We start from the raw sequence: 17,333 nt of genomic DNA on the forward strand, positions 1-17,333 counted from the left end.
CATTGAGGTTGTAAGTGCCAGGAGAGGAAATCTCCTGTACAAGCGAAGGGCTGATGTAAGTTATGTTTATCCCCGCAGCCACAGCACTAAAGAACCTTGTATACCGAGTCATTCCAACCCCGGGCCAAGCCTTTCATGGTTCAGTGACATTAACAACTCTCTCTCCATTTTCCTTATTCTTTTTTCTTTCCTTCTTTTCTCCTCCCCGCGTCCTTCTCAGCTCCGAACAGAGAGAAGCACTTTGTGAAACAGATTTAGATTTGTGATCAGTTACGAGATGAAAGACAGAGGAGTTAAAGAGTGAGAACAGATGAATGGACACATGGCCACCGGCGGCGAGCTGCGCCGGAGCCATTGTTGTTGTAATAATGTTTCCCAAACACGTACAATGACAGAGTCTGTGTCCTGTACATGTCGCGACAATACAATGTCGGTCGGATGGACCACGGGGGGGGGGGGGGGGGGGGGGGGGACCTGAGCAACATGTTGTCGTGCTCTGCTGTGAAGTCTCACTTCGTGTGGCTTTTGAAGCATCGGATTCACCAAATCAGGAAATGAATTGCCAGCAGTGGCGCCACGGCCACAGAGCGTGGCCGAGCCCCAGTCACGCTCTCTAGTCAGAGACCGACCAACTTGATGATCCCAAAAACAAACAGGGATCAAACAGGAACTGTCACGTCTCACACCACAGAGTGGGATGATGAGGGGATCTCAACGTGTGAAACTCCATTGACATTAAATAAGCAGGTAAAAATAAATCTACCCACTTAATGTAATTGAGAGGGCTCATTGCAAACACCTTCACAAAAAAACAATTTGAATTACTGCCCTCCTGTTGTGTATCTCCCCCCAACCAGTGCATATGAGGTCACCCTGACTTTAGACCACTGAAATCAAATTAATTCATCTTTGAGTTCAAGTGACGAAGGCCAGCATCATTCAGGTAATCTGTGAACACTTTTTGGGAAAGGTTCGCGAGAGGCGTTCCTAAGATAAAATGTTCACAACAACGAGTTTTGTGAGGTGGCAGTGACTTTAATTTTTCACCACCAAATTCTACTCAGGTCATCTGTGAGGATTTCAAACTCTATTTCAAATTGTAAGTCAATTATGAATCTCTCAGAATAATGCTGTGGTATTTTATACCTGAAAGAAACAAAATACTAACTTGATTTACTGCTTAAAGAAGAACATGCAAGACAAATATTACACACCAGCCAATCAAAGGCCAGTAGGAGGAGCAAATGAGATGATCGATTCTACCATTTGACCCTGGGAAGAGGAGGGGGTAGGGAAGAGGAGGGGGTGGAAAAGAGGAGGTGTGGGGGGGAAACAATCCCGAACCCACCTAGCCTCCAATTGCTAATTCCCTAAAATGTCAGCCAGTCTGATGAAGACAAAAATTATATTGGGACTCAGAATGCTTGTGTTTAATAACATCAATAAGCCTCACAGGAAATTTCATTTGCACTACGTTATTTGTTCATTGTCTCAGGTGGCTCAGGAAACATCTGATACAGAAGAAGGAGAGAAACTAATGGGGAACGAGACAAGAGCGGAAAACTGGAAAGAATGTGAGAGTTTCCACGTGAAAATTCATTTCCACCGATAAAGGGATACTGCAGATCATGATTAACAATCTAATATCCCAGAGTGTACGTATATGGCTATGTGAGCATCCCTTTTAGTTCTTCATGTAAACGGCAGCCAGATGACCTTTTCCTCTCAGCAAACAAGATTCAAAAACTAAGAGTTGAAAAGGGGACCATGGAAGTATTTCAATAGATAGATATCGAGTTTTTTGTTTTTAGAATCAATGTGATAGAGTCAGGGTAGAGACATATAAGACAGAAACACACACACACACACACAGCCATCCGCCCTCTGTGTGGGCCTCCGAGGACGACGCCTCAGCAGCTGATCAGTACAATAAGAAAAGCTCCTTTGTCACCTAATTATCAATGTGTTATTTGCGCGTTAATGAAATGCCGGCAGGAACAAACTCTGAGCGCCTGCATCTTCGACAGTGGACGATAGGAGTAGTGTGAGGAGTGGGTTCGGCAAATAATATTTAGACGCACAAAGAGGAAAGGAACGGGGGTGAGAGAGACATACAGAAAAGGATATAAAAAGATAAAAGCATCTAAATCAATTCAAATAGAAGCACTAAAATGTTATCAATGTCCTTCTCTGCAACAAATGTAGTATACAATACAAATGAGTCCTCTCTGCACATTAGGAACTATTTCTTCCTCAATGAATAGTATATTTACTGCACGGAACCGTCTAAGCATCGATTCTACAAGTGAGCAACATACTGCCCCATCTATCCTGTTGGGTCATTGTCAGGTGGAAAATCCCTGGCTTTGGAGAGAGGCTAACATCTTCCCTTTCAAATAAATCTATTAATTCACGATGGCAACAATGAAGCACAATTCTCCCACATCTTCCACACTCATCCATTCAAAACTTTGCTAACGCCCTAGTTCACTCTGCCCATGCACCTCTCACTGTACCCTGCCCCCCCCCCCCCCCCTCACCCCCTCCTCCTCCTTGCGACAACATACATTTTGGACACCATCAGATCCGTGAAGATTAACTTTGGTCTCATCAGATCAGAGCGTGGATTCCCAAAAGTCTTCGCCTTTGACAGCGTGGCTTTAGCAAAGGCTTAACCGGCTCTCTTGTGCCTTTGCTTCAGCTGTGGCTTCCTGTCTGGACGACAACCATGCATTCCACTTCTGTGTGCATCTTCTATCTGGTGCATCTTATTGTGTGAGATGAAACGGTCACTCCAGTTTGGTTCTCCAAAGCCGTCACCAGCTCTGAGGGACTGGCATGCAAAACTGAGACACACAGGAAGGATTAGGACATTTCTGTCATTTTTGATTTATGTACCACTTTCTGTAATGTATTTTGACTTAATAAAAATGATTTGCTAATCCTATTGTACCCTTGCCCTTTGCTGTGCAATTAAATAATAGTCTTTGCCAAGTCTCCAGACAATATTATCCCATGTGGTGCCATTGTTGTTGCTGACAACAATGGCACCACATGGGTTCAAGTCTGAGAGTGATTCAATCTGTTAAGTATAACTGTAATTGTCGACCTATCACACCTGTTTAACTGTGATGGTTAGGCAGATTCATTTGGTGATCAAGTGAATCTAAAAGTTATTTGAAAAGGAAAAAAGAGAAAAACATAACTTGGAAGAATGAGCCGGAAGACTTGATGATGATGATGAACTCCAACAAAGTCTTCTACATGACCATGGGAGCGATCGTGGGAGAGTCTGAAAGAACATCTGAGGTCATCTGTGTGTCTGTGGTTTGTTTGTGCAGGGGAAGCATTGTGGTGATGAAGCAAGACGAGTGGGATCAGGGAGGAAGGAAGGGACTTAGAGGAGGGCTCAGTGGGTGGAAACGAGAGGGGAAAGATGGGAGAGGTGGAGAGGTAATCCCCCAGGAGCCAGAGTGTCATGCCGGATCCCACTGCGGTGAACAGCTGAGGAGACGAGGGGGAAACGGACGGTCCGTGGCTTTGATAAGTGGGTGGGCTGCGGCGCCAAACCTCTGGTCATCCCCACAACAATCTCTTCATCAGCACCTTCACTCGCACACCAAGCCAGGGACCGTCGTGGCTGCAAGTCAATACTTTTAAACTCCACACTACTGAGAGAGAAAGACCTCCCGCCTCTTGTGTGCACACACTGCACATGTGTCAGCTAATGTGTGTGTATCTGTGTTCTCCCACTGATTACAACAGTCACGCCTGGTTTGGCAAACCACACCTGAGGCGATACGGATAGGATTCCTCCCGCACACACACACACTTACACACAAGGGAGGGAGGGAGGACGAGAACCTGGACAGGAAGAGGAGGATAGATTGAGAGGAGGGAAAGATGAGGAGATGAGAAACAGGAGAAAGGAAACAGAGAGTAAGGTAAACATGTTAAGAAAAGAAGGAAAGGGATCAGGGAGCGATAAGGGGGGGGGGCAGGGAGGGTAAAGGGGGAGATCATCAAGGGCAGCGGTGAAGTCATTACAGGGGAGGACGAGAGCAATGAGCTGAAACCACCGTCTTCGAGATGACCATGAAACATGACCAGATGTTTATCAGAGTCGCGGTAAGTTTTATTGAGATACATTTAAGACTCTCTAGGAGCAATTTCACATCAATCACAGTGAAAGATACATCTCATGAACCGTGATGACTATTGAACAAGTGGAAAATCAAGTCTGTGCATGTGTCAAGGTGCCATTTAACTGACAGTGCACCCATCAACCAATAAAAGAAACAAATGAAACAGCATCAGAAGTCATTAGTACAGAGCTGTGTTCAGGCCTTCTGAGGATACGAGTTCAAATAATACGATTTCAGTCACACATTGGGGCCAATGAACCAACACGGGTTTATCCGGCACCCAGTGTCAAGTCATGTGCACAAATATACTCAAGTCAGCAGTGCATGAGGCATACACACTTATGAGAAACCCGTGTACAGACACGCACATCTCTTGTCTCACTAGTCCAGAGCCCTCTCCAAAAGCCACTTAGCCAGAGAAACCAGAGAAGAGAAGAAGAGGCATCAAAGCTGTTTATATAATGAAACTGAAAGAGCTGCTCCATGCCGTATCACTGACTGCACCACGGAAAGCATTCCTCCTCCAGAGAATAGAGGAGAGGAGGAAAAAAAGAAGAGGGGGAAAAAAAGAAGAAAATCCCCCTGAACAATGCAGCACAACAACAGCGGCAACAACAGCGCAGCGAACTCGGAGGCAGGCTGAAGAAGTGAGAGACAGCACGAGGCAATAGAAAGGTTGTTTATTTTAGGTCGGACCCTTGTAGCAACAAAGAGTGGCATTAAAATAGGGCCCATTGTTGTGAGTGTGTGATCTGTCAGTCCACACGGGAGACAAAGACAGGGAGAGAGACTGGTGCGGTTCCCATGAGGTCTCTGTCATTCTTCCGTCGCAGGAGGAGAGAAGGCTCTCCGGGGAAGAGAAAGTTCTCCGCCTGACAGACGGACTGTTTACACTTAGCGTAGATATCCCTCTCTCTCGCTCACTCCTCTGCCCTCCCTGCACTACTCATCCTAATGGCGTCGTAATGACCTCCTCAGGTGTTAACTGAGAAGCCGGCAGAGGGCTAATTCAAAGTAAAGTACTGTATGCCACAGTGGGTGCCGGCGGTAGTGACAGATGCCAGTGCTGTAACTACCAGCCCTCCTGTCTTCTCTCTAATACACCGCCCTGCCCCCCCCCCCTCCTCCCATCCCCGTCCAATTCCCTTCTCTTTCATCAACTCTAATCCACCTCACTTACACCCTGCAACCATTTTTGTCTGACTGTGTCTGTTTCCTCCTCCCTGCTCTCAGCAGAAGCAACAGCAGCAGTGTTTAGGTGTTTTGGGAATGGAGACGTGATGGCAGTCAGTGAATCAGGGCAGACAGCTGTCATTTATAGTCTGTCTTTAGAGACATCCCATTAGCTTTCCAACAAAATGGGCCACGGCTGGTATGGGGCCTCCTGGTGCTTTATGTACAGTACGAGGGCCTGTCTCTACGGCTCCCAAAGTGGAGCTGACGCAACATTTCATGACTGTGTCATGACTTTTTATTCATAGCACTTTGTCAACCAAAATAATCCACCCTTCCATCCCTTGTAGGTTAATGTTGCTTATCTAAGGGGCTGAACATACGACACTATTCCGCTTTTTGAGACAGTTGGTAAACAACGTTGTTAAAAACAGTGACTATGAGGCTGCGGAATGTCTTGATGTACCATTTCCAAAGCAACTACAGCTACACTTCTTTTGCGTTTACACTCATATCAACAGGGCTGATGAAGGATCAAGTTCTATTCACACTTCAATTGACTATTCTGCTTAGGTTCTCAACAAATGTACACAAGTCTTGTTTGCGATGTGTATGATCAAAACGAAAAATTTGCCCAGGTCCATATATTGTTTCTCCAAAAATATTTTTCATCACTGTCACGTCAGAATTTTGCTCAAGGGCACTTCAGTAGGGCCTTAAACCTTGGCCAGCTGGTCGCTGCTACCCTACATTGATAATGCGGAAACAGAGGGAGACAGAAAAAGAAAAAAGAGATATACAGCAGAGAAAGAGAGAGATGAAGAGAGAGAAGGAGAGAGAGAGAGAGAGAGAGAGAGAGAGAGAGAGAGAGAGAGAGAGAGAGACGGCTTTCTAATTCAGCCATCTGGCTAGTTCTACTTCATTATAATATTCTGACTGTGTGTGTGTGTGTGTGTGTGTGTGTGTGTGTGTGTGTGTGTGTACAAATTTGCGAGTGCCTTCCATTCCACAGATGCAGGCAGAGCAGAGAAGAATCCTCATTTATTAACAGCTTAATAGAGCTCCATCTGGGCCAGACCCTATGCCTGTGTTCTATCAGAGAGCTTCATCACTGAATCACAGGAATTAGACTACAACTGATACCTACACGGGCTGGGGTGACCCTGCTGCACCGAGCTACACCGCACAGATAGCCTACACTGTAACACAGCTGTAATACAGCTGTAATACAGCCATTACGATAACAGTGGGAGCCAAGGACAGAAAATGTCACCAGAGAGTTTTTTCAGTCTTGGTTTTTGTAATGTTTAGTTTGCACAAAACAAACCAGTATAAAAAAAGAGGGAAGAGAAAACATTCGGTACATTCGACCATCCAAACATTAACACACTGGGGTTGATGGGAATAAAAGAGATTGTCTATAAGAGTGTTTCAAATCTATAAAAATAAAGATATTGTATTTTGGTTGCAGACTTCCTCTTTCTCCTATAACCACATATGATCTTTCTCGTTCTGTTACCATTCCACAAACTATAGAGGATTCCCATGAAGGAATTAGGAAGCGGTTGACTTTGGATAAAAAAAAAGATAATATCAATACCACCCCCATAACCTAGCTTTCCCTTGAAAAACTGTATTCCAACAATAATTAGATGCTCCCTGTGGACCTTACGATGATGCTCATAGCAGAGCATATGGTTCGGGTCCTATATGTTTAAACTGGGCCAATCAGTCAAAGAGGTTATGTTCTCACCCATGTCTGTTAGTTGGTTTGTCTGGTTGTTTGAAATTACAGATCGAGTTTGCTTCAAACGTGGTGAAGAAATGGACCAGGAAATTACCCATTACCCATACCCATACCACAATTTTTAGGAGGTTCCAGTTAAAAAGGATGTTTCAGGATTTGTTTTTATCACTTTCTTTAACTTTTATTTATTATTATTATTATAATTATCATATAATTTCATTTTTAAATTTATCATGTGTCTTGAAAGGATCAGACATCATTAGGAGTGTATACCTTAGTTGAGGTATGCACTCTTCTAAGTGCCATTCTACAACCATTAAACACACTTTCTCAGTAACTTTCACATACTTGGTGCTGTGGTATAAGTTTAGGACTAATGTTTTTTTCATGTATTGAACTACAGGCCCCTTATATGGACATAAATATTGCCAATGGGGGAGCATCTTGCAAATAGCATCTGCAAACCTCCACATCGTGACATAAATATAGGAGAACATTTTTGAATTATTTTTCATGGATCAAGATGATGAGTGAAAAATGATTCACTGCTCTTGTGCTCAACCCAAATTTGTTCCCATCTCTTTCTTTTGCTCTGGAGGCCATCACACCAACATCCTCGTTCTCCCTCTTTGTATCTGTCCCTCCATTCAGACGAAGCTGAAGTGCAAATTGGACATCTGGTGCTGTGATGTGTCTGACAATACAGCCGCCACCCCCCAGCCCCCTCACACATGTACCGAGAGACACACACACACTAGCGCGCACACACACACACACACACACACCCCGAGTCCTCCACACAAAATACAGATCCGTGAGGATATAAAGACAGTGAGAAGAAGACAGGAGGAGGAGAGCGAGATGGACAGAGGTATGGAGGGAGGGCCGGGCGAGAACAGTATGCGAGTGAACATTAGGGGGCAATGCTGATGCCATTCTATTCACACACTGCCAGGGGCAAACACATGCACCCACGTCCTTGTGCCATCCCTCACAGCTCTGCCGCTGAGTCGTGTCCAGGTTGATAGAGGCCACTGGGGTGTGTGGTGGAGCGCCGTTGGTCCATAACACGCCTGTCTTCATAGAGGCTTATTTTACCTTTAGCCTTGTTACGTCTTCTCGCCTAATGCAGAAACGAATGGGAGGGATGGGAGAGCAGGGAGAATTGCAAGCACAAATAGATACGCGCTTGTGTGCAGGACGGACGCAGAAATAATCACGCAGTTACGCCTGTGTGACACACACTCTCAAACTCGCACATACAGAACCTGACTAAGCAGTAAAACCTAATTTTACAACCAAAGGCCTACAATTCAGTGGCTGTGTCTATTTATAATGGAGCATTTTTCTTACCAGAAAAAAAAAAACAATGCATCTGTTCCTGCAAAGCTGCACGAGAGAGGTACAGTATTCATTTTCTTGAATCATCTGTGGCCTAAAAACAACAGACAGATAATTCTGCTTATTCAGGTAGTGTTCCTCTCTTCTGGGCCAGTTTCTCTCCGTCAGCGCGACACAGCGTCTCTGCTCTCATTACACGAGCACACATCAACACTGATTGACACCGTTTCCCTTTTTTCCTCTCTAAAGAAGATGCTTCTGTCAATTTCTTAATCACAGGATGAATACAATTTGCATACATCCCGCTTGATGATTATTTGTTTTCTCCAAATGTTTGGCCCCCCTCGGATGTCTGAGTTCAGCTGGTTTAAATGTCTGTGTGTTCTTTCAGGGGCCCTGTTCTCCTGCTAGCAAATGTTTGTTTCCAGAGCCTTCTTAGATGTTGGTAGATAGTGCCAAAATAAAAGAGTGTGTGTGTGTGTGGGGGGGGGGGGGGGGGGGGGGCTTCACAGAAGGCATGTTCTCAAAGGAGCGACTGTATACCTGCATTAGAAAGAATAAAAACACCAAGGTAATCCCACAAACGGGTCTATCACTTGGCTTTGAACTTCAAAGAATGTGCACAACAATTAAAAGCAACATAGCGGGGGTTGCAAATAAAAAACTGATTACAAAAGAACATTTGTCTCATTATCTTAATGCATACTGCATGCGTGGTACTGAGGGAGTGAATTAGAGGTGAACTCTATCGAGGTGTTTAGTTATATATGGTGAAGCCATAAAACTTCCTGAGGTTGCATTGAATCCTCGAAAATTTAAATCCAAAAGCAACTTTCAGAGTCCAAACTTTTCCCCCCCATGTGCTTCATGTGCTTTCCACTAAACCAAACAGCACAGGTCATCAGTTCGTCCTCAGTCAAATCCCATTCACACCAGTCGTTCAGCAGCAACTGTAAAGTCTCTAGAGCTGCTTTCACGATGCATTCAGTGGCTCCAGAGTTTCTCCTGACAGCCCCGTGGTGAAAACTCCAGATAAGGTCTGAATGAGCCCATGTGAGAAAACAGCAGGAGATTCTGTGGAGGATTCACCGCGAGCTAGTGGGCGTGTTGATGACGTTTCTAACACACAACAGATGCAAAAGGGGAAAAATTTAAAAAAGAACGCAAATATCGCAGGATTAAAAAAGGAGTTGCCATAAAAATAGAAGACAGACGAAGATGTCAACTTGGACAGACAACGAGATGTGAGAGCTGACGCTCGTGTTGATGAGCCGGAGACAAAAACATGCGATTTCCACAGCCAAATGTAAACGTTACTTCCTGCCTCCTGCGCCACCCCTCGCCTGAACGCCCAGGAGATGTGTGTGTTGTTGTGAACACGTCTGACTTGCAAATCTCCTGCTGTGTTGTTCGTTTGTATACAGTGAACTCCAGAGATAGCCTCAGGGCCCCAGAGTGTGATCATTTGGTCATTAACAACAAACACCAATACTCATCAGAAGTTATTAGGACCTGAACCGTACTGAAGTTCACTTTGTGTTTTTTTAAATTGCTCCAAGATTCACACACATGCACACGCGCACGCACACACACACAAACAAATCCTAGGTGAAACATCCTGTGCCAAATGTTCAATATTTATTCAAGAGCCGTTATTGTTGACAGACCCAGAGATTATTGTTTTTATTGTGTGTGGTTTATTTTATTAATGTTTTCTGTATTTAGGGTATTTTATGATTTCTTATTCTAATTCAAATGTCGGAATGAATAATTAGAATTAAGTTTATTGCTCTTGCATGATTATGCTGTAATATTATCATTATATCAATGGTTTGAAAATGTTGACAATAACATCATCTACTGCAATATTGGCTGGGACAAAATATTGTCCATCAAAATGGGTTATTATGAAGGGCCTACCTTAATATTTTTTATAATGCACCAAGTTAGATGTTCCTTTGTTCAGTTTACAGCTGTAGTTCTCTGAGAATGTCTTTCATATAGAGGCAAAGATGGTACAATACAATAAAATACCCTGAACCGGATCAATACGGAATCAAATCTGAAATCAAATCGAAACCTTGTGAATCGGAATCCAATCAATTTGAGAAATCAGTGGAGATACCCAGCACTAGTTAAGAAATGACTAAGATACATGGGAAATGTTAAGAAAAAGGTGCAATAGGTGTATAATTCGGTGCCAAAAGACGCAGTGAACATGTGCTGCTGCACCTAAATGGAAAAGTTGGGCGCACTGTTGCAACCAAAATAAAGACTGATTCTGGAACCTCTGCTCAGGGTCTGGGGCAGACTTCTGATTCAGACTCTTGGTCAGAATCTGTGGATGTGTCACCGTCCTGTTCAGATTTCTCATTTGAAACTTCAACTGTAGCTATGTGTTTAAATTGACCTCAAACTCAACTCATACCTCGACTAAGCTGACAAGCAAGATGATTAGGATTGTGCTCACCAGCCTCGGTGGACCATGACTTTTAAAATACTTGTAAGCCTTCCTCATTCTAATCTGACAGAAGCCTGGACCACAAGATACACCTCAGCAGGGGCCAGTCTGAGGCTACTGGTATTTAAGGAGTTTAAAAGAAGGTTACAAGGCAAATCATCCAGTTTGAAATGAAAAGACGTGCAAGAGCTCCACAGCCCCTTTAACACACAAATTGTACTGTGCACAGGGTGTAGCAATGTACCACATTGTATTTTTGAAAAAGAGCTGGGGTCAATTACAGTCAGTCTACGCAAATGTAACATCTTTAAACAAATACATGTATACATTGCAAAACATGAATTTCACTACCTTCACCCCTTTGCCACTGTTCAACAGTCAAATTCAATCAAACTGCACCAATCCGCACTCACTTACAGGAAACAGTCTCCTAAATATGCCCGTTTTAATTATTCCCTGAGAAATTAACGAAAATGAAGAAAAACATCTGATTTCACATTCTTAACAAAATCCCTGCACCTGCCTCTGAAGGATCCGCACAAAGATTTCATGGATTCTCCTTCCCCCAAGTTTCAAGGAAATCTTTTCAGTTGATTTTGTGTTATCTTGCTTACAACCATATATATACAACTCAAGCGTACAGGGGTGAAACTATACCCTCCGTGACGGTGGTAATTAGAGTCAAACTTTAGCTTGACACACTTGATTTTCTCTATAGAGCTACAGAGGCTTGACCTTGGTTGTGAATTGACACTCGAATGAGATAAAAAGATGAACTTTGAAAATGTTGGAGAGCTGAGCTCATTTTTCTCGTGCTTCTAAACTCACCTAACCTTGGTTAATCAAAGAGAAAAGACTTGAAATGAAATGGATCTGTTCGAGGGCATCCACAATAAACGTGAATGCCAAAAATCCACTCAGCCTTACATCCATTAAACAAAGCCACGTCTCAGGAGTGTGATGGGGGTTTATATGCCATGTTCTCTGCTCGACAACTAATCAGCTTGTAATGTCATGTTACAAAAAACTATTCTGGACAGAAAATCGGAACAGACCCTGTAGCTGAGGCCGGATAACCTGAAACATGCGTTAAAGAAAACAACAACAGGAGAATCAGTGGGTTACCTCTCCGAGAGCTTCGTAGCGTTTCTGGTTCCAGCGGTGAAGATCCTCTCTGGCATTGAACACAAAGGGTTCGCCTGTTTTTATATGTCTGAGCTGACCATCTGTGGGACACAAAGAACAACACTTTGAACACAATAATTACCTGAATATATACGCTAACCCATATATATATATATATATATATATATATGTTTTTGTTTGTATGTGTGTGTGTGTAGGTATGTTGGGATGTGGGCAGGTGACACTGACTCGATGTGCACTACTATACTGCTACTTCGGCGAAATTAAACAAACTAACCTTGACCACATTTTTGTAAATGTTCACTCTCTCTTTCTTCTAGTCTCTCCCCCCCCCCCACTCCCACCCCCTTATAGCAGGTGCAAGGCCTGTGGATGAAGCATTCTTCCAGTCACGACTCGAACGGCCTTCTGGGTAGTCTGGCAGGCTGGGGCTGGACAGCTGGTATGGCGAAAAAATTCTCTCTCCCGAATTTCATCCATCTAAAAGCCTCTCCCCTTCCTATTTAACTCTGTCCATTTCTTTCTCCCTCTTCTCCCTCGCTCGCCCACTCTGGCGACGGGCCACAGGCCTGTCCCTTTCCTCACCGACCCCAAATCTCCTAGAGAGAAAGCTAAAGGAGCTGAGCGCGAGTGTGTGTGTGTGTGTGTGTGTGTGTTTGTGTGTGTGTGTGTATGTGTGTGTGGGTGTGTGTGAAAGAGAGAGAGCACAAAGAGAGAGAGAAAGGTGGGCTGGCACACATTAGCCCCATGACAACAACTGCTCCTTGGATTTGCTGGGCATCGGCCAGTCGCTCTAACAAGCACAGTTCACAGACCCAAACAAACACAGTGACACACCAGCACCTCCAGCCAGTAGCACCAGATGTGGACCAACAGGAAAGTGTCACAGGCTTTTCCAAAGTGAGTCACGCTGTTATTACAACTGAGCAGAAACCAACGCTCTCTGGGATCGTGTTTAAGTGATTTATGAGAACTCAAGGTAACCACCTAACACATGGAGGTTTTAGTTCATATGGAGCAGTCATAAGACAAGAGAACGCTGTTTAGAAACAGTACCACTCTTTTTCTTAATAAACAATTACCCCTGTGTGGCTGTGGATTGTGGAGCCACTATGTTTATACCTTAGCAATGAGCCCATCGATCCTGCGGTTGACACTACAACACAATAAAACACTAAACAGTGTTAAATTTAATTTTGACCTTTATGACTGCAGAATCTGGGAGAGCTGTACCACTGAGGAGTACACATATTTAACCCAAATAGCCAGAGGGCTCTCATACTTTCTCAATTATCGCACAATGTGAGAAAAACCCATCAAAGATATAAATAAATGTAATATCGTCGCAAGATAAAAGAATGCATGAGCACTTTTTTTCATCTCCTTCTAAATTGCCACCACTTTCACCCCTCTATCAATGTGATAAATCTCGGGCCGCTAACACACTGTGTATTACAGCACACGTTTTCACTGCTTGTTGTTATACAACATGTAACTCCGAGTGCAGGTTTGACATTGTGTTCCATTAAACAGAAAGAGTCGACTCGTGCCTGAGAGGTAGAGCAGGAGACGAGAGCAAAGTTGGGATAAAGCAGTGTGCACAAAAAGTACCTTGAAGAAAATCAATTATGCATTCGTGGAGGGGTGAGGATCTAAACACTACTGCCTAAGAGAAGGAAGAGAGGAGCTGTAATGAAATCCTACTGTAGGAGAGGGGTGGGTGTGTGTGTGTCTGTGCGAGTGAGGGAGGGAGAGAAGAAGTGTGTGGTGTGTGGTGTGTGGTGTGTGGTGTGTGTGTGTGTGTGTGCGTGTGTGTGTGTGTGGGCTCCATTACCTCCCCCAACAGATCCTCTCGGAGGAATAACGTTTTCTCAACTTTTCTCCTCTTTTCCCGTCATAATTAGCATTCTGTTCTCAATTTGGCCGCTTAATTAGGTGTACATAACCTTGGATTTCCAGTAATGGAAAACCGGAGGGCTGGTGAGATGAAGCCATCATCTTCAGTGATTAAGATACCTGCAAACTATTGTACACAGACTCGTCTGTATTCACATCATTACATGGTCAAATTAACATTTTTGTTCCACCTCTCTCGGGCGAAGGTAGCCCGGGCGTAGCTGCCGCATCGCCTGCGTGTCGGAGCGACTGAGCGCCGACACACTGGAGACCCCGCCTGAGGGCCGCCGTGGCGTTAATAGAAATGCTATCCTTCAAAAACAGGCCTGAGTGGAAGCTGACATATGGATGGGCTAAAGTGTGTATATCCAAGTGTGTGTGTGTGTGTGGGTGGGAGGGTGGGTGAGGCTGCGTTTGGGCTCTTGAGCAGCGAAGGGGCAGAACCAGAGAGATGCAGAGAAAAGGTGGGAGAAAAGGGAAGAGGTGAGATGAAAGGGTGAGGCGATGGGAGCTCAGTCTTCCTCTGTGGGAGCCGGCACTCGAGGCTGTGGTGGAGGGGGGTGGTGGGTGTTGGCACGGTGGCTGCTGTGGGTGGTGGTGGATTGGTGGGGGGGGGTAGAGGGTGCGTGTCTCTGTTCTTAGGCACAGCGAGGTTATGCAAATGCTCCGTCAGGCGGAGGGCAAGGCTGAGTAGGTTACTGACGGGCCGTAGAGTACACAACATGTCCCCCCACTCAGCCAGGCAGACAGCCAGCAGAGACACTGACAGAGAACAGAGGGGGAGAGAGAGACTACAGGGGAATGCTAAGAGCCAAATAAACCACCACCACCACCAGCAGCACCAGCACCAGCACCTCAGCACCAGCAGCAGCAGCACCAGCAGCAGCAGCAGCAGCAGCAGCAGCAGCAGCCGTTCCAGCTCTTCCTCCGTCCTCCACCCGGTTTGATTAAGCCAAAAGAAACCTAAAGAGACTTTTTAGATCATCTGGACCCAAACCACTGTGGCTTCAGCTCGGCTGCTGCCTGTCACTGTTAACTGACACGTGCACACCCACCCACCCACCCACCCACCAACACCTGTACCCCCACAGAATGACCCATGCTACTACTCACTCCTGAATATCTTCAGTTTCTGACAGGGGATGGAAAGTTGACGCTGTTTCAATTTAAGGGCTCGCGATTCAAAAACGCCACAGGACAGGGAGCAGACTCCAAGTTAGGTTTCCTCCAGTTTATATGCAGACCTCATGTGGTCTTGGCTCAAATCCAGTGCCAAAGATTTAACCTCATGTTTACCTGAGCTCAAACACTTCTCCTCCACCGTCAGTGTCGATCTCATCGCTTACACTTCATCAGATTTTTGATCAATTAGAGTGAAGCTTTGTGTCCATGCCCTGGAACTCACTCGGAGACTTGTGGCTTCTGCTCTGAAGACTAACAAATGAACTTACGCTCGCTGAAGGCGTATTCAAACTCCTCCAGTGTTTTGGGGAAAGTGAATGGAGGTTCATCTTTCTTCATCAGTTCATCCAAGTCTATCCTCGACAGCAAATCTGAGGGAGAGAGAGAAAGCAAAGGAAAAGGGTGAGAGAAATGTGAGAAGTTCCCTTTTCTCCAGACAGAGTCAACATCCAATTTTCAAATCATAATTTCAATCACATTATATCATAATAAGATCGAGGGAAAATCAACTACATTTGAACATGTCTTCCCATTTTGTGAAGTTATGAAGCGACAGAGCAAATGCTATGCCTCCCTCCTCAAAACCAAGAGCCCTTCATCATCCTCAAGTGGCAGGGAAAAAAAGAGGGAGGAAAGAGAATATTCAAATACTAACCAAAAATGTCTATTGACATTTTTCTGCAAATTCTATCACTGAGGCCGAAAGAAACCTGGGGGGAACAAATTACTCATATTGGTGCTAAAGGGAGGGTGAATAAATTTGACTCAAGGTTAAGTGGGACATTTCCCATCCTGCGCTATCTACTCTGGGAGCCAGCTGAAAGTTGAAATATGAAGTGGTAGTTGGAGCTTCCAGTTGATGGCACAATTTGTTTTAATATATAGTGGATTTTTAGTGGAGGCATACATTCTCACCCCGGAGTTAGAGAGAATACACATTCCCTGATGACAATATGAGACAAAATCAGTGTTTTGTTCTCTTTATTCAAGCATTTATTCCTGTGACTTCAACAATATTTATTATATTTATTACTCCGCCAGGGACGTTATGTTTTCACCCCTCCTGGTTGGTTTGATTACATGAAAACCACTTGCCGGGGAACCGGGAAAAAACTAAAACAATGCGATATGGCTCAGGGAAGAACCCATTAAGATTTAGTGCAGATCCAGATCAGGAGATGTTAATGATATAAGATGAAGTGACAGATCTAAAATAAACAAGCAGGTACCGTGTTAAACTATTAAGAAGGCAGAATAAATCAAACTGAATGGATCAACATTCACGCTCAACTGACTCATCTGTCAGAGGTTTTTTTTTTATGCTATGAGCCTTCACATACGCATCAGTATCTGTATTTATATGTGTAACCTTATATTTAACATAAGAAAAAATGCAAAATAAGGGTATTTAGGTTTACATTTTATTTAATATTTCATCACTTGTGCTACTCATGTTATGTATTTCTGTTTTCTTGAATAATCTGTCACATTTACTTCAACTGTATTGGATTTGGCTGCAACACTGTTTACCCCTGAAACTCAAAAGTGTTTTGTGGACCCAAACACTTCACCCATCGCTCGATCAGCACAGTGGTGAGTGATAATGAGTGACTTTCCATTTTTCGGTGAACTCTCCCTTTAAGAATTACTCCCAATTCTGTTATTTAATAATAAATACATATATAACCCAGTATATTGGTATCAGAAAATGTTTACTCGTCATATCTGCGTTGTATTGGCCACTGGATATCCATATCAGTTGAGCCCTAATCAACATATACATATGCAACCAGTACCATCTAGGTTCTGAACACCGTCATAGTTTATAGAGCTTCTTTTTCACTACTAGTATTCCCTCTCTTCTTCTCTTTCATGACCAATACCAAACTCTATTGTTTTTCCTTTTCAGAACCAACTTCTCCGGTCACCTTTGAGTGCAGTCGTTTTCTCTCTGTCCTCCTGGCCGGCGACCTGGGCCATGGCGGTCCACAGTAAGTGCAGGGCGAGTGTGGCAGCACCGAGATGAGAGAGCATGAGTCCTGAGCTGCTGGAGGTCACTGAGCTGCGTCCTGTCCCAGGTGGAGAGGAAACAAGAGCACACGTTGAGAGCTGGGTATCAGCAGCACCGGGTCACGTGCCGTAGTTTACACACGCTCGCTCCCGACTGCAGACACACAAACATCACATCCTACTGTTGCATCCTTCTCCTGCTACACGCTTTCTGTCTGCCTGCATCACACGG

The 17,333-nt window shown here is 44.4% G+C and overlaps 1 protein-coding gene across 1 annotated transcript in view; it reads right to left on the bottom strand.

Annotated features, from left to right (window-relative positions):
* Window positions 1-17,333, bottom strand: part of arb2a (ARB2 cotranscriptional regulator A) — a 150,768-nt gene that overhangs the window by 132,972 nt on the left and 463 nt on the right. The window contains exons 2-4 of the mRNA XM_062382187.1: window positions 17,020-17,160; window positions 15,361-15,462; window positions 11,993-12,093 (exon numbers count right to left, since the gene is read on the bottom strand). Of these exons, the coding sequence (XP_062238171.1) occupies window positions 11,993-12,093; window positions 15,361-15,462; window positions 17,020-17,125 (309 nt within the window). The 5' untranslated portion in view covers window positions 17,126-17,160. The remainder of the gene's footprint in view (window positions 1-11,992; window positions 12,094-15,360; window positions 15,463-17,019; window positions 17,161-17,333) is intronic.

Source organism: Platichthys flesus, chromosome 3, assembly GCF_949316205.1.
Source record: "Platichthys flesus chromosome 3, fPlaFle2.1, whole genome shotgun sequence".
In the NCBI taxonomy this organism is placed as follows: Eukaryota; Metazoa; Chordata; class Actinopteri; order Pleuronectiformes; family Pleuronectidae; genus Platichthys; species Platichthys flesus.